Source organism: Bactrocera tryoni, unplaced genomic scaffold (genome assembly GCF_016617805.1).
Source record: "Bactrocera tryoni isolate S06 unplaced genomic scaffold, CSIRO_BtryS06_freeze2 scaffold_7, whole genome shotgun sequence".
Classification (NCBI taxonomy): Eukaryota; Metazoa; Arthropoda; class Insecta; order Diptera; family Tephritidae; genus Bactrocera; species Bactrocera tryoni.
The window spans coordinates 10,269,662-10,290,404 of NW_024396366.1; the positions used below are offsets into that span (position 1 = coordinate 10,269,662).

The 20,743-nt window shown below is 35.2% G+C and overlaps 2 protein-coding genes across 4 annotated transcripts in view; both read left to right on the forward strand.

Annotated features, from left to right (window-relative positions):
- Positions 1–3,526: 3,526 nt before the first annotated feature.
- LOC120781592 lies at positions 3,527–6,324 on the forward strand. The gene is made up of 5 exons (XM_040113826.1): positions 3,527–5,490; positions 5,556–5,623; positions 5,690–5,902; positions 5,969–6,122; positions 6,182–6,324. The coding sequence occupies exons 1-5, from the start codon at positions 5,409–5,411 to the stop codon at positions 6,262–6,264; spliced, it is 600 nt and encodes a 199-aa protein (XP_039969760.1). The 5' UTR covers positions 3,527–5,408; the 3' UTR covers positions 6,265–6,324.
- An 827-nt stretch (positions 6,325–7,151) lies between these two features.
- The window catches only part of LOC120781462 (putative nuclease HARBI1), a 52,609-nt gene continuing 39,017 nt past the window's right edge, over positions 7,152–20,743 (forward strand). For 2 of the 3 annotated variants that reach the window (XM_040113681.1, XM_040113682.1), the window contains exons 1-4: positions 7,152–7,582; positions 11,934–12,008; positions 12,068–12,487; positions 12,565–12,709. In XM_040113681.1, coding sequence (XP_039969615.1) covers positions 12,482–12,487; positions 12,565–12,709 — 151 coding nt within the window. In that variant the 5' untranslated portion in view covers positions 7,152–7,582; positions 11,934–12,008; positions 12,068–12,481. Of the gene's footprint in view, positions 7,583–11,933; positions 12,009–12,067; positions 12,488–12,564; positions 12,710–12,804; positions 13,313–20,743 lie in introns of those variants that run through there. The other variant, XM_040113680.1, reaches the window with a different exon arrangement.

Sequence of the window (20,743 nt, forward strand, 5' to 3'; positions counted from 1 at the left end):
AATTCCCGCGATGATTCCCTCATCTAGCCCTCAAAATGTGCACTCGTGCCCGAACGGGCAAAATGCCACTGAGGGCTAATCTGCCCACCCCTGCTTTACAGTATATAAATCAAACACCAAAGACCATAACTTTTCAAACTCCAATTTCTCCCATATATCTTATATAATGTTAAAATACTTACTATTCACAGTTTCAAAAGCAAAATAATTGAAACTTGACCATCAGAATGATCAATTTACAAAACTTGATGACTGACAAAACCGGAAAGTTCATTATGGTTATGTAACGGCTTATCTAAGTAGAGGGACTCTTTTCAATCGCCGTTTTTTGACAGATCAAACTGTATGAAAATTTTTGTCTAGTACTGTTTTGCATTTCATTATGGAAAGATTTATGCCTGAACAACGTTCACAAATCGACAAACTTTATTACAGAGATAAAGAGATGTTTAACTGGAAGTGAGAGAGCAATTGCTAAACGTCAAAACCTACTGAACTTTGACAGCTAATCGAGTTCAGTAGGTTTTGACGTTTATCAATTGGAAACGAGCGATGGCCAGATTGGAATCTTACCAAAAAAATGTGTATACGGAAGGATTTGTTGCAACGTTCAAGACCACTTATAAAAAATGTAAAACAATGAATATTAAATAAATTTGTGAAATTTAAAGATATTTGATGACACGTTTTGTAATTTGAAGCATCATAGTTTTATTTTCAATGGAAAATGATTAAAAACGTTTAATGATTGAGAGCTAACCAGCTTAAATCCTATTATTGGGTATTGAAAGGACAAAAGTCAGTTGTTATAATATTCTTTAAAAAGATTTAAATAGTTTCTCCATATAATAAATAAACACTATTTAGTAATTTTTATTCGTACTAAATGTTGGGTATTGGGTTGATAAATGCCCAAAAATTGTTATTTTGTTCAATCTGGCCATAATGGAAAATGTTATAAAAAACGCTAATTTTGAGGCGCTCTCACACTGGAATAAGTTTAACATCCCTTTATTCCTGCTTTATTACGAAAATTCATGTTCTCTAAAGAATGTGTTTCGCGCGAGTTAACACCCGTATCAACAAGAAAGAGTACAGAGAGTAAAAGAGTACCCTGCAAGACGGAGGTAACAGATTGCACAAACACACTGAAACATTTTCAGCTGTTCACTAACACTGTTACATTTTCTGGAATTTTCAATTTAATGGGAAAATACGCAAGTAAGATAGAGCAAAACTATCGACATTCTAAACATATTGTAATACTAACTTGGTAGAATAGGAGAGACGAATGCCCGATTTTTCAAGAAGAAGAAAACGAAAAGCGCAGTTTATTTTGGATTTTAAAGAGATAAGTTCGTTACATGATAATTTAATATTTTATAATTAATTTCTATTATATATATATATATATTATTAATTTCTTTTTTATAGAGAAATCGAAAAAGCTTCTCAAGGAGAAAAAGGTAAGCATTGTGAATTGAATGTTGTGTGTATAATTAAACATTTTAATATTACAGGAATCATTTGGAGAATTCAAATATATTGCGTACAACAAACAAATAAGGGGAATTTACACGAATTAGTGAAGTGCTAGTGGACATAAAAAGCGAAATATAAATGTAAAATTAATTTTAAATCGAAAAACACGTTCTTCAAATAGTGGTAATTTTCAGTTTTAAACGCAAATATTTCGAATACTCGTATTCCCGCGAGTATAACTATATATATTCTTGAACTGGGTAACCTCCTCTATAACAAACAAGTAAGGAAGGGTTAAGTTCGGGTGTCACCGAACATTTTATACTCTCGCATGATAAAGTGATAATCGAGATTTCAATATCCGTCATTTACATATTTTTCAAATACCGTATTTGTTTAAAGTTTTATTCCGCTACCATCATTGGTTCCTAATGAATATACTCGTATTATACAGAAAAGGCATCAGATGGAATTCAAAATAGCGTTATATTGGAAGAAGGTTTGGTTGTGAACCGATTTCACCCATATTTTGTACATGTCATCAGCGTGTCAAGAAAATATTATATACTGAATTTCATTGAAATCGGTTGAGTACTTCCTGAGATATGGTTTTTGGTCCATAAGTGGGCGACGCCACGCCCATTTTCAATTTTTTAAAAAGGCCTGGGCGCAGTTTTTTTCTGCAATTTCTTCCGTATAATGTAGTGTTTCTGACGTTTTTTGTTAGCCGGTTAACGCACTTTTAGTGATTTTCAACATAACCTTTGTATGGGAGGTGGGCGTGGTTATTATCCGATTTCTTCTATTTTTGAACTGTATATGGAAATGCCTGAAGGAAACGACTCTATAGAGTTTGGTTAACATAGCTATACCAGTTTCCGAGAGATGTACAAAAAACTTAGTAGAGGGCGGACCCCCCCCACTTTCCCAAAAAAATTACGTCCAAATATGCCCCTTCCTAATGCAATCCTTTGTGCCAAATTTCACTTTAATATCTTTATTTCTGGCTTAGTTATGACACTTTAAAGGTTTTCGGTTTTCGCCATTTTGTGGGCGTGGCAGTAGGTCGATTTTGCCCATCTTCGAACTTAACCTTTTTATGGAGCCAAGAAATACGTTTACCACGTTTCATCATGACATCTCATTTTTTAAGCAAGTTACAGCTTGCACGGACGGACAGACGGACAGACAGACATCCGGATTTCAACTCTACTCGTCACCCTGATCACTTTGGTATATATAACCCTATATCTGACTCTTTTAGTTTTAGGACTTACAAACAACCGTTATGTGAACAAAACTATAATACTCTCCTTAGCAACTTTGTTGCGAGAGTATAAAAATGTTCATTTGTTCGTCCAAGATATCTGTTCGTATGCAGAATATCTAAAATTGTTTAAAATAAAAACAACATTAGTGTTTCATCATATACATATACGCATTTCTGCTCCTAAGCAGGATTTTAAAAATTAAAATTAAACTTTTTCAAGCTTACTTCAAGCAAATGAGGAGTGTCTTTTCAAAAAAGGATATTTACATTTTAATTTTTTTAAACTATTTATATTGTTTTGTCCTTATTGCTGAAATACACAACTTCTTTACTTGGATGTTGATCTCAAGAAGATATTTCGCAAGTAAAAAAGGTTAAATTGTGAGTCCTAAACAGAAATACTAGTTTTCGGTAAATCAGTAAATGTTTCCCTTATAATGTTTTCTCATTTTAGAAAAATTAATTAAGAAGTAGATATTCTCTTTTACAAAGACACTTCTCAACTATATTTTCTTCCTGAAATATACTATTTGTAAGTATTTACAAATCAAAAATCTTTATCAAACTAATATTTGTTGCTATAAACTACTAAACTTTAAAATATTATTAACATAAAGTACTAACATTTCATTTTATAAATTAGTTCACATTAGTTCACGACTACTTAATATTTTATTTTTTTTTAGTTTGCGACGTGGATATTTGATTATTATTATCAATCAGTTAAGTTTTAGTTTTAAATCTTATTCATTATTTAAAACTAAAACTTTTTCAAACCAAGGAAAAGTCGAAATTTGAATCTACGGTGGCAAAATTTCGAAGACTGAATGATCTGTTCAAGAGGTTTCAAATGATAGTTTCGATAGGTTAGAGTTAGGGAAGATTTTCAATGTGTTGAGAAGGTTGAGGACCATTCCGATAAAGTGGTCGAATTGAAGGCGTAGGCAATTAGAAATAATATTTCTCAAAATGCTCTCGCTGACCTGCTTCAAACTTTAGATAAAGTTGGTGTTAATGGCTTGCCATTATCAGCGAAACCCCTCCTCGGAACAATGCGAGAAAAAATTTGCTTGAAGCCATACCAGGTGGAGAGTTTTTGTATTTTGGAATAGAAGAAAACTTAAATTCTCAAGAATTTGACTTCTTAGAAAATTCCGAAAAGGCGGATATTGACGTTGGAATAGACGGACTGCAATTAACAAAGTCGTCAAAAAATTGTCTGTGGCCTGTCATGGGTTCAATAGCCAATTATCCTCATGTTTGTGCGTTTTTAATTGCCTGCTTCCAAGGAAGAAGCAAACCAAATAACCCCGAAGATTTCCTTAGATATTTTTGTAATGAGGTAGGTCTTCTTAGAGCAAATGGACTGAAAGTAGGTAGAAATCAGTTAATAAAACAGTTCGATATTAGGTCCTTTACCTGTGATTCACCAGCTCGCGCCTTTGTGACTGGAGTTATCTCTCACACAGGGAAAAATTGTTGTCCAAAATGTGTATGCTCAAGTCGTTATCTGAAAGGGAGAGTTAGTTTTTTCAACCAATTAGATTAGAGTATAGGGAGAAAGAAAATTTAATATGGTTTCACAGTTTCCTTTGGAACCAATGCATTTAGTAGACTTAGGTGTAATGAAAAAATTATTAAAATTGCTTATTTCTAAAGGAAATATTTCCGTAATGAATGAGAAGCTGCGTTATTTGGCAAAATATGTGCCGTCCGAATTTTGTCGAATAGTGCGTGACTTTAATGAAATAAGCAATTGGAAATCAACAGAGTTCCGACAATTTTTGCTATATACAGGTATATTTGTTTTAAAAGACTGCATTGATGAATGCCTGTACTATCATTTTCTTTTGCTTCATGTCGGAATTCGACTTCTTTCATATGAGCAGTCAGAAGAACACCAATTAAATGTAGCTGACAAAATTTTGCAAGAATTTGTTTTCAAGTATACACGGCGAACACTTAATCAGTTTTAATGTACACGCCTTATTACATTTAACTGACTGCGTAAGACGGTTTGGCGCGATTGATAATTTCTCCGCATAAAGTTTGAGAATTATATGCAAACATTGAAGAAAATGATAAAAAAGCCGGATAAGGTATTGCAGCAATTAAAAAATAGATATTATTAGAGAAAGAATATGTATGCAGCTTCTGGTAAAGCTTCAAAATTTGGGGTATTTTCGTTAGATTTTAAAAAAGATAAGGATAGCTTTTGTTATTCAGAGAAAACAGGGCCAATAAAACTCATTGGCGAAAAAATAGAGGGCGATGTTTTTATATGCCTTCTTTTTTCTGAGACTTACGATTATTTTCAAGAGCTTCTGCAAATTTAGACTTACGATTATTTTCAAGTTGCTTCTGCAGATTTAGGCATACTTGTAGGTAAAGTTTCATAAAATGAGGTAGTTCTAAGTAGATTAGATATTAAATATAAGTATTTTTCCATACCTATAGATGATAAAATTCTTTTAGTTCCACTCATTCATCACCTGTTTTATGATTTTTCATATAATGAATTTCGATGACCTTGTGGAAGAAATCGATTCCGAAGTGGAATGCTCACAACCGTTGGGCCCCCAAAGAGGATGTACTGAACATAAATATTTTTAATTTCTTAATAATATGTTTTTACAGATAAAGTGTTTAAAAAAAAATGTCTTACAATCTCGTTTGCGCTCCTCCAGCAGAACCATCACAAATTGTGGTACCGTCACCATCGTCTGGCGGCCATGCAGGTATAATATATTAATATATAAATATATTAGTATTTGCTTTATAAAAATACATTTATGTTTTTCAGATATAATCCAGAAGCTGGATGCCATTGAGACCCGTCTCTCTGCCATTGAAAAGTGCCTAACAGGCAAAGTAAGTAACGCAGTATTACATTACCAAATTAAAACAGAAGCTAATTTTTATACATTAATTTTCTAGATGCCAGAGAAGGCCGAGGTGCAGGCGCAAAGTAAATTATTGCACGAATGCCGCGTCATAGCGGCAAAGGCGCACCATTCAATTAGCCGCATCACCGGTGATTTGGAGGACGAGCATTATGTGGAGCTCGCTTCGAAACTGCCCATGTCATCGGAAGAGCACGTGCGCTTCGTGGAAGACAAACTTTCACAAAAGGAAAGCACGGAAGCTATGGTAAATATTTCGTTTTTAAATATTATGCGATTGTTATATAATTTACTGTAATTTTTTGTTTTACAGATGCGGCTAATATTGAAGTCAAAGGGCGCAAAAGGCAGTATGGACGGCGTACTGCGTGGTATGTTTTCTGATGATCTAATGTACCACTACAATTTAGAGGGGCGCAAGGAGAAGGAATCCCTACTAAAACTAAAGTGCCTTGGGTTAGTTTTTGGTAGGTTATTTTTTACTGGTATATATTTGAATGCCTTAACTTATTACGTTTCATTTTAGATATATTTCCTGACGAGGATAAAAACACTACATATATGTGGAGAGCTCCGGAAATTTGTGGCCTTAAGCCACAATCGTTTTAAACAGAAAAATATAAACTAAAGGCTAAATTAATATAAGTTTTCTTATTATTACTTATATATATTAGTTTTAAGTTGTAAATATTAGTTTTAAGTTGTACATATTAGTTTTAAGTTGTAAATATTAGTTTTAAGTTGTAAATATTAGTTCTAAGTTGTAAATATTAGTTCTAAGATGTACTATACATATTAGTTTTAAGTTGTATAAATTAATTTTAAGTTGCACATATTAGTTTTAAGTTGTATATATTAGTTCTAAGTTGAAGTTTCTTATTTTACTTTAACAAATATGAATTTTTAGAATTATAATTTTTATACTGAAATAACTTGTATTATTTTTCTGCTTAATGCAATAATAATAGGCACATTATTGATTTAACCAATCTGATTATGATTTTATTATTAAATAAAGCAAAATAACAAAAAAAAACTGAATTTTATTTAAAATTATTGAATTTGCTAGAAGTAACAAATGGGTAACAGATAATCTTGTTACTGCTTGTTCTTGCTAACATGTTTATATGTTATAGGTAACAAACTGATAACGAAAAAAATAACATTAACAGATATTCGGGTAACAAATACTATTTGTTATCCATAACACATAGGTAAGCTATGCGCTAACAAAAGAATTTGTTACCCGTAACATACTGTGAAGAGAGTTGCTAACAAATGTATGTATTCTGTTAGAACAAGGCAGTATGCGATATTTGCCATTGGTTAGAGCGAGATAACCATTGAACATTAAATAGCTATGTGTTACTTTTTTCCCACTCTCTGAACAAAAGTAACAAATATTTTAACGAATGCAAAAGTGAACAATAACAAGTCGCTTACACGTTTGCTAATAGCTACCCGTCTTGCAGGGTACCAGTTAAAACCAGTTTCAACAAAATCAATAACATAAAACACACACATTCGACTTTAGACCTAAGACATGCTACTACTATAATACATGATAAGCATATTTAATTATTAATATATATTTTTTCGATCAATTCGCGTAACATTGAATTAATTGGGGGCTCAACCGATCCTTTACATGGATATAAGTACACAACAGGACATCTGAATCCTTCAAAATGAAATCCTTAGTACTCAAATCGAGATCAACGAAGACAAACTCAAAAATCAGTTAACCGGTGAAACGTACAATGCCAAACGAGGATTCGACTTCTTCCGCATCTACTCTCTACACATCTAAAAACTACATGATTTCGTACGGATGCTTCAAACAACAAATCCTACTTGTTTAATTAGATGCCCAATTTAGCATTTCAATTTTGTGATAAATCAATTACACTCACCCTGAGTATCATATGTAAGTATGCAGGTGTGGTGAGTTGTGTTGGTGTTGTGTTATGATGGATTAGTACGGTGCCATCGGATGTGGTGTATTGTGCAGTGTTTCCTTATGGTGCGCCAGGTTTTCCCGGGTAGAGTAGGGGGTAGGCTTAACTCGTTTAAACATCCTTGGCCCTCAAGGCGAACATTTTGCCTAGTATTATAGTATACGTATGTATATGTGATTGCATGTACATATGTCGGCGTACTGTTAGTGGAAGTTCATGGCGACCGTCGGAAATTTAGTGATGGAGAATTGATCCATATTTGCAACTTTGTATAGAAAACGGTTTTTTGTTTGATATGAATTTTAATATGCATCTAGATGCTTGAGATTGTACCGTTAATTTGCTTGTGTATTTAATTTTGCTGACGACTTATTATATACGCGATTTTTTCTTTTATCAGTTTATTGTGCGGTTTATTTGTTATTTGCCTTTTCTGTATTATTAGCGATTGTTGCAATTTTATTTTTATTTTTGATCGGCTCATTAAGGACCGCAACTCCATGCCTGGCTCGTGTATGGCCTAAACAAGTGCGCCTTTGAAAGCATACCCTGGGGTTAGGGCTGTTATATGAGTGGGATCTTGCGAGCGTTCAGTGAATGGCCGTGAATTGAAATCGGCTTCGATTCTTGTTAATACTGTACACAATTGTTGCTTGGATAGATGCGATAAGAGTGACCTTAGCTTTTTTAAGAATAGGTGCGTCAATGTATCGCATTGGGAGTTTGGTGATCCCTTAACTTCCTTTTTGATTTTATTTATTTTTGACAATTTAAGAAAAGTGTTGATTTTTCGACTTTTTGATACAACTGTGTTATATTTTATGTTTTAGTGCGTATGCGTATGCGGGCGTATTTGGCGTTTAGTAGCCGCTCTGGGTTTGTTCAGAATTGTTTTTTTTCCTTATTGGCGAAAGCCATCCTGCGGGGCCGAAAAGTTATATGTGCTTTTAGTATGCATATGAAATGTCAGAGGTAACTCTGACTTTGTTTTTTATACCAATTTGTGGAGTATTGAAAAATTGTGGATGTAGTGATAGTCGTTCGACGTACAGGCCATTATTTGATCGAATAGTTATGGAGGGAAGTTTCCTTAACTTTTGAAATTTCCTTAATTGTGAATTACGGTATTTGTTTTTATTATACTCAACTTGAGTTGGTATGGTGGTGAGTAGTGCTGTAACTAGTCCACTTCGTGTTTCGCTGTGCAGCGTTTGAGATTTTTGTGCCTTTGAGCAGCATGGTTTCTCTTGGCAATTTTTAAAAATTTGGGTTTCGGGACTTGCTTTTGCAAATAAACCCGTGGTTCTTTTTGTAAAAACGCTTCTTTGGGCTGAGATGGGGTATCTGCTGTGATGAAGCATTAAATTGTGTCTTTTGTGACAATATAAGTAATTAAATTTGCTTTTTCAATTTTTAAGATGATGTGCATGGACAAGCAGTTTGTTCAGAGTCTTTTTGATCTGACAAAGTTGTTCCTTTGGTTAATGTTAAAGTTTTTAAACTTCTCGCAAGTTTTAAGCTTATGCCCTCTTATGAATAGTTCGCATGACGTATGTTTTCTTTGTTCGGATGTGAGCGATTGTGTTTTGTTGAAAATTATGTTTGATTTGTGTTTGCTTCTAGATGGGGGTCTATTGAAGCTTATATTGAGGTCGTGTTGAATTTTTTTTTGTTCTATTTTTTCTTCCATTTGTTGCCACGTTGGGCATTTCTTTGGTGATGAGAGCGATTGCTCCCATAGAAGTAACGATTTTTCGATAATGCGGCGGTGCAAATGTTTACCAGAATTGGGTCCCTGCTGACTGATTAAATATGTTGTGTTGACAGAATCGACAAACAATTTGAAACAGTGGATTCTAGTTTGATGAATTCAACACTTGTTTTTTTCTTAATTTTTGACAAGTTCATTAGAGTCGGTACTTATTTATCGACCAGTATTCTTTTATTTTCGTAACTTGTTTTTAGAACTTCCCTAGCCAAATTGTAATTGTCGTCATTAAGAGCGAACTGTTTGACTATTACGCCTGCTTGAGCTTTGGTTTTGTATCTGATGTGATATAATTTTTGCGCTTGTGATAATTTAGGATGGTTTATGTACACAGCCGTGAACATGTCCCGGAAGGACGGCCATTCTTCATAACCTCCGTAAAAGGTTTCTGTGTCACATGCGAGCACCTCGAGGTGGATGCCTGGACTTGCCTCTTGATATTATTGCATTTGTGGCAGCTCTACTCTACTGTGGGGAGTAGGTGCAATTGCTTTAATTATATTTTATTTGATCGGAGATCATAGCTTTTTTTTCTTCATATTGGTCTAAACGGTTTTCGAAAATATCGTAAGCCGATGATTTAATATTTTGAGGTAGATCTGAATCGATACATTCTACTATGGCGTCATGAGCCGCTTGGAGTCGTGTCCAATAATTGTTGATATTTATAATTTTGATTTCTAGTACCGATTCAGAGTAGTCATAAATCGGTAAAGAAGAAAATCTAGTCCAGTATCTTGTTAAACTGTCACTTTTTGAAATAAATTTAGTAACCTGTTGTGAGCATGTAGCCCCTGCCGGTGTATTATGATTGTTATTATTAATCATAATTTTGGTTGGATGTAGAAATATTTGTTAAAATGAAATAAAGGCTTCTCAGTGTAAACCGAATACTTTTTTAAGTATCGGGTGATTTTTTAAGAGCTTGATAACTTTTTTTAAAAAAAAAACGCATAAAATTTGCAAAATCTCATCGGTTCTTTATTTGAAACGTTAGATTGGTTCATGACATTTACTTTTTGAAGATAATTTCATTTAAATGTTGACCGCGAGCTGCGTCTTAGGTGGTCCATTCGGAAAGTCAATTTTGGGCAACTTTTTCGAGCATTTCGGCCGGAATAGCCCGAATTTCTTCGGAAATGTTGTCTTCCAAAGCTGGAATAATTTCTGTAGACTTTAGACTTGACGTATTCCACACAAAATAGTCTAAAGGCGTTAAATCGCATGATCTTGGTGGCCAACTTACGGGTCCATTTCTTGAGATGAATTGTTCTCCGAAGTTTTCCTCAAAATGGCCATAGAATCGCGAGCTGTGTGGCATGTAGCGCCATCTTGTTGAAACCACATGTCAACCAAGTTCAGTTCTTCCATTTTTGGCAACAAAAAGTTTGTTAGCATCGAACGATAGCGATCGCCATTCACCGTAACGTTGCGTCCAACAGCATCTTTGAAAAAATACGGTCCAATGATTCCACCAGCGTACAAACCACACCAAACAGTGCATTTTTCGGGATGCATGGGCAGTTGGCCACCAAGATCATGCGATTTAACGCCTTTAGACTATTTTTTGTGGAGCTACGTCAAGTCTAAAGTCTACAGAAATAAGCCAGCAACTATTCCAGCTTTGGAAGACAACATTTCCGAAGAAATTCGGGCTATTCCGGCCGAAATGCTCGAAAAAGTTGCCCAAAATTGACTTTCCGAATGGACCACCTAAGACGCAGCCGCGGTCAACATTTAAATGAAATTATCTTCAAAAAAAGTAAATGTCATGAACCAATCTAACGTTTCAAATAAAGAACCGATGAGATTTTGCAAATTTTATGCGTTTTTTTTTTAAAAAAAGTTATCAAGCTCTTAAAAAATCACCCGATATATAAATGTTTTTTGTTTTTTTGTTTTCGTAAATGACGGGTTATCTGTTTTATTAATACCGTTACTTATTTACTTGCTATTTAAATTTATTTTTTATTTTAATTCTATTTTTATTGATATGTTTTGTTTTTAAACCGCAATATTAATATTAAAGTATTTTCGATGTCCCTATGTAGGTATAGGTATATAGGCACACCCTAATACTTGGCAGGTATGTATGTACCTGTTTTTGTGCAATTAAGAGCTCGTCGAATAGATCAATATGTTTTGTACATAAATATGCACAAATTGTTTGTGCTAAGGTATGTGGGCAAAGAATATGATTTTTTCCCAGCTCTGCTTGTTTTTGTTTGACAAAGTACAAGTGGGATTGCAGAATAGATGCCAATGTGGACTTTGAAATTATGTGTATGTTTAAATATGCATGTATGTATGTACGTATGTTTGAATGTTTGAATGTATAGTATATTGTGCAAGTTAACAATTTTTTGTATAGCTAGGGGCTTACCCTGTAAAGCGATGCGAAAGACAATGCGATTCGAAAGCCCAATGCGATGCGATTGGCAATTGATACCATTGTATAACAATTTATTTATACAATGATTAATACTCTGTATTGCTTACGCATCACTAACAATGTTGTTCACCTTTGCTTTTTTTTTCTTTTTATGTAATAGTTGGCATTACTTCCAAAACTGGCAAAGTATAAACGAGCAAAATAATTCGGACATTATGCCTCTAAGCGATAAAAGGTTAGTAAAAAATTGCGGTTTTAAAATGTACTTAACATCTACACATTTTGTGTTTTTAGCTTCATGCAAAATTTCCGCCTCAATAAGCACGCATTTTTATATGTTTTGGACAACATAAGACCCCAATTAAAAGTCGCTCAAAGGACCACATCAATTCCAGAAATTGTAAAACTGTCAACAACCTTGAGTTCTTCGCACTGGGCGGGTATCAACACTCGGTCGGCTAAGATGGGCATTCGGGCTAGCCCAACAATCGGTTTCCCAATGCATCTTGGAAGTGTGCGATGCCATTGAGAAAACTCTGTGCCCAAAGCATACCATGTTTCCCTTGACCATTGAGGAAAAAATTGAAACAAATAGAACCTTTTACTTGACGTCCGGAATTCCAGGCGTAATTGGAGTGATTGATGGGAAATGAATAACGGAATTAACACTTATTTTTTAATCGTAAACTAAAACACAGCATAAATGCAATGGTGGTAAGAACATTCATAAATACAATAATATACACGTACATATATTGATTCCAGTGCAATGACCTAAAACTTTTTTTTAGATATGCGATCACAAAATGCAGATAAGGGCAGTAAATGGTAGATTTGGAGGCAAGTCGCATGACTCCCACGTATGGAACCTCTCAGGAGAACGTGAAAGTTTAAGGACGACCTACGAAAATGGAAATAGAAGCGAACGAATTCTTGGTGAGTATATATAACTGTAATAATAACTTATGGCGGCTAAATCGCCATAAGATAAAATTGTTATATATTGTTACATTATATTGATGTTTTAAAAGAAATTATCAACATCTCTCAGCAACACTTATGTATATGATTTTGTTATTATTATTATTGGAGAGTCCGGATATCCTCTTGAACCTTGGCTGCTAACACCATATAGGAATGCGCCAGAACGTTCTGATGAACTCTATTTCAACCAACAGTTTACAAAAGGCCGATCACTAATTGAATGCGTGTTTGGTGTATTGAAAGGGAGATTTCGATGCTTGTTATCTGCAAGAGAGCTACATTACGCGCCTGAAAAAGTTGTTAAAATTTTGAACGTATGCTACGCTCTACACAATATATGCATTTTGTACAAGGTAGAAGTACCAATTAATATTAGACTTGATCCAGAAGAATTTTCCACCACTAATATAGATTACCTAATAGTGGTAATTTTATTACTATTGCTAGAAACATTAGGGACGATATTAAAACAAATATGATAAATGCTCGTAACTCAACTTAATTAAAACAACTATTTGCAAATTAATAAATCCAGTCCTTTATTTCATTATAATAAGGAAAATTAAATTTAAATAATTACAAATTAAATTTGTAGTTTTTAATTCTACTTCTCACAGTTATATAGTTAGTTAACTTACATTTTCCAGTTTCTCAATTTTTGCTCATCATTTTTTTGTTTATATAGAAAATTTTCCTTTTCAAAGGTTAGTCTCCGTTTTTCTAATTTATTTATTTTTTTCAATGTTTTAAAAATGTTTCTTATATTAAAATTTATATCGTTTAACACTTTAATCGAGTTATTGTGGAATATAATTTGGTTTTCTACTTGTTGTTCAAGCAGGGTCTGCTGCTTTTTGCGCGGTGGGTACGTCACATTTGAACATTGTGGTAGTTCATTTTCTTGTGTATTAAGAGGAGTCTGCTGTTTTTGTGAGGTGTGCATGCCACTTTGGAACATTGTGGTAGTTCGCTGGTTTGTGTATTTGGTGCGGTAGGGTTTGCATTTACCTCCGACATGCTGCTTGTAGCTGCACCGAATGACAAGGTACCCCTCATTCCATTTATTGATTCTTCTATTGACAATAACTCACTCACTTGTTGCTCTAACTGTGATAAGGGTATGAAAAATGAGGGACCACATCCAGTTCCCGAAATATTAATTTGTGCAAAATAGTTCATATGCTCGGCGTTATATATTTTAGTATCAATTAAAATAACTAATTTATATTTGAAACTTACATTTTCAAGCAATGGGACTTCTCTATACTTGTAGCACAAAAATTACGAATACAAAGCATGTTTGACAATTGCTTTAGCAAAGCAGAGTACCGCCAATGCGAAAGGGAAAAACTGAATGGGAAAGGGAAAAACTAAATGCGAAAATTTCAAAATTTACTACGATTGTCGGATTACAAAGTATCAAAATTGAAGATGCGAACATTTTCATATTACTATCGTATTACAGAGTAACCCCCCTGATCTTTTTGCATGGTTGTGTTAACAAAATTATGTATATTTAGTGAAAATGATTTTGCAAAATGAATGCAAATATGAAAATACAATTAGACAAATGTACATTTCCTAAAGAAGAAGTAGAATTTTTAGGATATTTAATTGGTTCAAATGGGATAAAAAACCCCGAAAAAGTAGAAGCGGTAGCTAAATTTCCAGTTCCACAAACTCCCAAAGAATAAAGATCCTTCCTATGAGTGTCAGGTTACTACCGACGATTTATACAGGATTACGCAAAAGTAGCTAAACCATTAACAGCACGACTAAGAGGAGAAGCCGGTAATGTCTCCAAACGGAACTCGAAAAAAATAGAAATAGAATTGGACAACGCGGCCTTAGAAGCATTTAATAAAATAAAAAATACTTTAATATCCAAGGATAAAGTTTTAGCGCATCCAAATTTCGATAAAGATTTTGAACTAACGACCGACGCCTCAGATTTCGCATTAGGTGCCGCCCTATCGCAAGACGATAGACCAATTACTTTCATATTGAGAACTTTAAGCAAAGCCGAAGAACATAACGCTACCAATGAGAAAGAAATGCTTTCTAAAATATGGTCACTTAATTCACATTGAAATTACCTCTACGTTTCAAAATAATCTACAATTATCATCGAAAAAAGAGGAATCGCTCTACTACAGAAACACCAGAAACTCTGCCTAAAAAACCGAGGCGGAGTGAAGGCGAACACAGTAGCGCAACAGCGGCAAGGCATTTCTGCGATGTAGCCAGGGTAGCCTGCAAGTGGCCATCATAGTGGTAATTCCTCCTCTCCGAGCACGGTACGGGAAAGATGGGTGGAAATCGACGTCAAATTGTGGAGTATGGTGCTAAGCTATGTACTCGACAATCCGGCGGGTCCTCACCCTGAGTTTGACTACTCTGAGACCTTCAGGGGCTACAGCGTCATCAAGTGCGCGGACCAGGCCTCGCTAGATTTCCTGACGGTTGCGAAAATCAGCAACGCTTTTGTAGGCCTCCAATTGAGGCTTATACCCGCCAGGATCATTCCGAAGAGACCTCGTGCTCGCATTTGGATACCCCCACTAGAGGAGCCAGGTGAAAAACTCCTGAGGTGTATTAAGCTGCAGAACAAATCTATACCTGGTATAGATGAGTGGCAGCTGATCAAGGAGGAAAAACCAAATAAAGCAAGTAGACCAATACTGGTGGCCATTTGCGATGAGACCATTGAGGCTCTCAAGAAGACTTTTTTTTTCAAAATTATTTTATTTATTGAATCTGCTTTTTCTTAAAGCCTAACAATAAGTTATAAAATCTTAAATCTAATTAAAAACTAGACAGGCTCAAGCAAGTGATTGAGCTGTTTTGGTGATACGTTTCTGCTTAGTACGCTGGCATATCTCTTCTTTTAAGTCGTGTTTGATCGCAGGAATGTACCAAAGCATTAGCCAGAGGGTTTGGGTGATCTCGGAGTTTAGATATATATTTAATTCTGCTGTCTTCTACTTCTTTCTTTACCATAGGGATACCAAGGTCTTTATGGATATTTTCGTTACGCATGTACCATGGTGAACACGTGATTGTTCTAAGCATTTTTGATTGAAACCTTTGTAATATATCAATATTGGTTGCACAGGTCGTACACCACAGTTGAATGCCATACATCCAAATCGGCTTTATGACCGCATTATACAAAAGCACTTTGTTGTCTAGGCTAAGTTTTGAGTTTTTATTTAAAAGCCAATTTAAATTTGCAGCTAATCTTCATACATGTTATTTTACTAGAGATGTGTTTTCTCCACGTGAGCCTTCTATCTAGGTAAATACCAAGATATGTTACTTCGTTCGCTTGGGGTACTAATGTATTGTTTATTTTTACTGCCGGGAACATCTTTGGTCTTAGCGAAAATGTAATATGCCTACACTTCTGTTCATTCACGTTTATACGCCAGTTCGCTAGCCACTCTTCGACAGAACTTAAATTCTTCGCTAATATTCGTGATGCTAAAATGTGGCATTTGTTACGGCTCACTATAGCTGTGTCATCCGCAAAAGTTGAAGTTAATACATTATTAGCTGTTGGAAGATCTGCTGTATATATGATGTATAGTGTTGGGCCTAAAACACTGCCCTGGAGTACACCAGCTCTTATCTGTCGTTCATCAGATATGAAATCTCCCACTTTTACCACAAATCGTCAATTTTTTAAATAAGACTCCAATGTTTTATACAGTTCTAAAGGGAGAATTTTTTTAATCTTGTATAAAAGACCTTCTTGCCACACCTTATCAAATGCCTGAGCTACATCTAAAAATATTGCTGAACAGTACTCCCTGGGCTCAAATGCTTTCCTTATCTCGTTAGTAATTCTATTTACTTGCTCTATTGTGCCATGTTTCGCACGAAAACCGAATTGATGAATGGGTATTGTATTATTTTCATGGAGGAAAGGAGTTATCTTTGATAGTAATACTTTTTCAAATACTTTTGAAAGACAGGGTAGAAGACTGATTGGTCTGTATGAAGACGGCTGTGTCAAGTCTTTCCCAGGTTTATCTATCAAGATAATCTGCGACTTTTTCCATGAAATTGGATAGTATCCGAAACTAAGAATTGCATTGAAGAGCAAAGAGAGCACCTCTACAGCAATAACTGGTAACTCAATTAGCATTTTTGGGGAAATATTATCATATCCCGGCGCCTTTTTTGGATTAAGTTCTTTGATGATACAAATAATTTCAGAAGGTGAGGTCTTAAGAGACACGATCGACTCTTAAGCTGTGTTGGGTAAGATTGACAGCTTAAAGTTATTCTTTGGCAAATTGGGTTGAAATACCTTTTCTAGGTGATTTGCAAAACAATTAGCCTTTTCCTCGTCACTTCGAGCCCAATTTCCACCCAAGTCTCGTATTGGCATGTTGGAGTCAGTTGGTGGCTTCATGGACTTTTGGGCTTTCCAAAGGGAATTTCGCTTGTTTGAATTTGGACACAGCTTCTTTATATACATTTCGGTGTTCAATTCTTCCTCACGTTTGAGCGCTTTTTTTAATTTACGTACCGCAGCTTTCAATTGAAGCTGAGTGAAGGGGGAGCGATTTATCTGCCATTCACGTCTTGCACGCCTTTTTTCATTTACAAGCATTTCTATTTCTCTATTAGAGATTTTTTTTCTGAAGCCAAGCGGATTACGAGTATATCTTTTGTTTGGTGTTGCTAAGACAGCTGCGCTGGTTATTATATCATTAACTTCTCTTATACTTTCGTCAATATCACTTTCTGTATTTATTTTGTACTCAATATTAATGTGGCTACTGATGTATTTTTTATATTTTAGCCAATTCGTTTTATAAGAAGTTAGACCCACTTTTGGATTAATGAATATGGGTTGTTCAAATAACTTTATTAGTACAGGAGAATGATCAGAAGATAGATCAGTACATGTATCAGCTGTTATGTGCGATTTATCTATATTTTTGATTACAGCAAAATCAATTAAATCTGGTATTTTCTTACGATCACTAGGCCAAAATGTCGGCTTACCAGGAGATATTATTTCAAGGTTATTGTGCCTATTTATAACAGTTTGATACAACTGTCGTCCTTTCGGATTAATAAGACGTGAGCCCCAGTACGTGTGTTTTGCGTTGTAATCTCCACCTGCTAGAAATCTTTGACCTAGTGTTCCAAAAAAGTCTTTAAATTCGATTTCTGTAATTTTAAAACGAGGTGGACAGTATATAGCCGTAAGGTTTAGGTCACAACCCCAATTTTTTAGTGATATTGTTGTCGCTTGTAACTGTGGTGTAGCATGAGATTCTAGAGCATAATGGTTTAAACGATTTCTAATCAACACTGCCGTACCACCATGTGCTTTTCCATCCGGATGATTTGTAACATATAGTCTAAATCCCGGTATATTGAAATTATTTTTATTTGTTAAATGAGTTTCTGATATAAGCATTACATCTATGTTTTTTTCAGACAGAAATCTAATAATCTCTAATTTATGTTGGTTAACACCGTTATCATTCCATATACATATATTTAGTAAGACTCATTTTTTACTTAATAAATTTTGCAGCATTTGATTTTTGTGATTTTATTAAATCCTGGATCATGTTTTGCATGCTAGACATAAATTGTGTCATACACTGTGTAAGATTTATAATCATAGTTTCAATACCTCCATTTGGAGGATTTTGCGGCAGTTGCATTTGCACAGTGTTGCCTTTCACCACATTAGTATAGCTTCCTTCCATATTATTATTGATAGAAGTAATAGGTTTTGAACTTTTCTCTGAGGTTATTATAATATCATTACGGGGTGTTTGTAACATTTGGTTACGACGTGCTTGAATGCCCCGTGACAACGTCGATTTCAAATCTTTATATACAGGACAACCCCTGTAGTTAGCAGTGTGATTTCCTCCACAATTGCTGCATTTTTTATTTAATTCTTCTTTCTTAAGGGTGCATTTAGAAGTGGGATGTAAATCACCACATACCACACAAACACTGCGTAGAGTGCAGTATGATTTAGTATGCCCATATTCTTGGCAGTTAGTACATTGTACCGGACCATTTCTTTTATGTGGTTCTTCCACAGTTACTCTACGATGCAGCAAATATTTCAAATTATATATTGGATGTGTTTAATTTTTTTAAATTTGATTTGAGTTCGGCAACAACTCAATTTTAAACATTGGCTGAGGTACTTTGTTTCTATTAAATATATTTACAACTGTTTTAATTCCAAAACCGCATTCGTCCAATGCTTCTTTGACTTCACTAGAGTGTACGGCGGACTCTATACCCTTGATTACAACAACTAGGACCTTAGAGCTCTTCAGTTGATACGAATAATAATTTTTGTTTTTATTTGACAAAAATTTAACTACTTCCATAAAACTTTTTTCAGTGTACGACTGAATTTTTGTTTCGTCTATATTGCCTTTTTTCAAAGGCACTATATGAAAATTGTTAGTGCCAACAATTTCACTTAATTTCGCAACAAGAGTATTACTGCTACGTTCGCGCAAATATATTGGAGGTGGTTTGGCATTAACGACTGTGGTGGTACCCTTCGCATCGTCGTCTGAACCATTGCTTAGTATGGCAAATCTGTTGCCATTTAAAACTTCCGTTTTAGTTTTATTTTGTGTGCCGCTTTGGAATTTTTTTGGATTGACCGTCGCCTTTGAAGGACTTAATTTCCTTTTTATATTGACGTAGCGGTCAATGCCTGTTTGTACAGACAGGCCTTTTTTTATTACGTTCTCACCTTGCGTTGTAATTTTCTTCGCTGCCTGTGCGCTTGCTGGTAGACTGGTTGCTGTCAGTGCATTTGTTGTTTCCCGATTGTTGTTTTCTGCTGCTTCTGCTGACTGCGTTCTTTGCTGCGTTCCCTTTTCTGCTGATCGTCGCGATGACTCATCGCGAAGCACTCATTTTTTTTTTATTATTATTATTTTTTTTTTGTTTTGTTTTTATCTATTTATTTCGTGCACTATTTGCTTATGTTTATAAATAATAATTTGTGAGCACTTATTTTTTGTTGATTGTTTGTTTTTATTTTATTATTATAAATTGGTTACTTTTTTTCACAATTTGAATACACGCAGCGAGTTAGAAAACACGTCCGTACACCTTGAAGGACAAACTGTTTTTTTTTTTTTTTTTTCAGTCAGAAGACTGACTACAAAATAAGGTTCGGAATTCGCAAGGCCAGGTAAAAAATCTTTCAAGGCGACAAAGCGGCTGACGAAGACGACACGGAAGAGGTCGACGACGCCATCCAGTTGCAAAGGAATGTGGGCATTGAAGAAACCCGAGATGCCCAATAACTTAAGATGCGTACAGATAAACCTGCAGCACTCGAAGAGTGCTACAGCGAATCTGGCAACCATGATGAACGAGGGCGGCATCGACATCAGCCTAGTACAAGAGCCCTGGGTCAGAGAAGATACCATTTAAGGGCTAAACAGCAGCAACTATAACCACGGAACAAAGGTAACCCTTGGGCATGCATTCTTATCAATAAAAGTTTAAATGCATTTCTTTGTCCTAACTACAGCACAACAGATATCACAGTGGTAAAGGTGGAACAGAAGGAAAAGCCCTTCTTCTTGGTTTCGGCCTACTTGGCCCATGACGAAGACATACCACCGGCCCCGCTCACCAGACTAGTAGAGGAGAACAGGAAAGAGATGCCCTAATAGGGTGTGATGCAAGCGCAAGGCACACCGTATGGGGAAGCTTCAGCATAAACACCAGAGGAGAGTCACTCTTGCAGTACATTCTGAATAGTAATCTAAGTATATGCAAGAAGGGCGATAAGCCAACTTTTATTTTCCCCAACTCTGATAGGTTTCCCGGGTGGGAGGAAGTGCTTGACCTCACGCTATCAACAGACACAGACAGTCTCGTTGTGGATAACTGGAGGGTATCCGATGAGCCTTCCATGTCGGATCACTCCTGGACCTGCATGGGAAAAATTTACCAGTATAG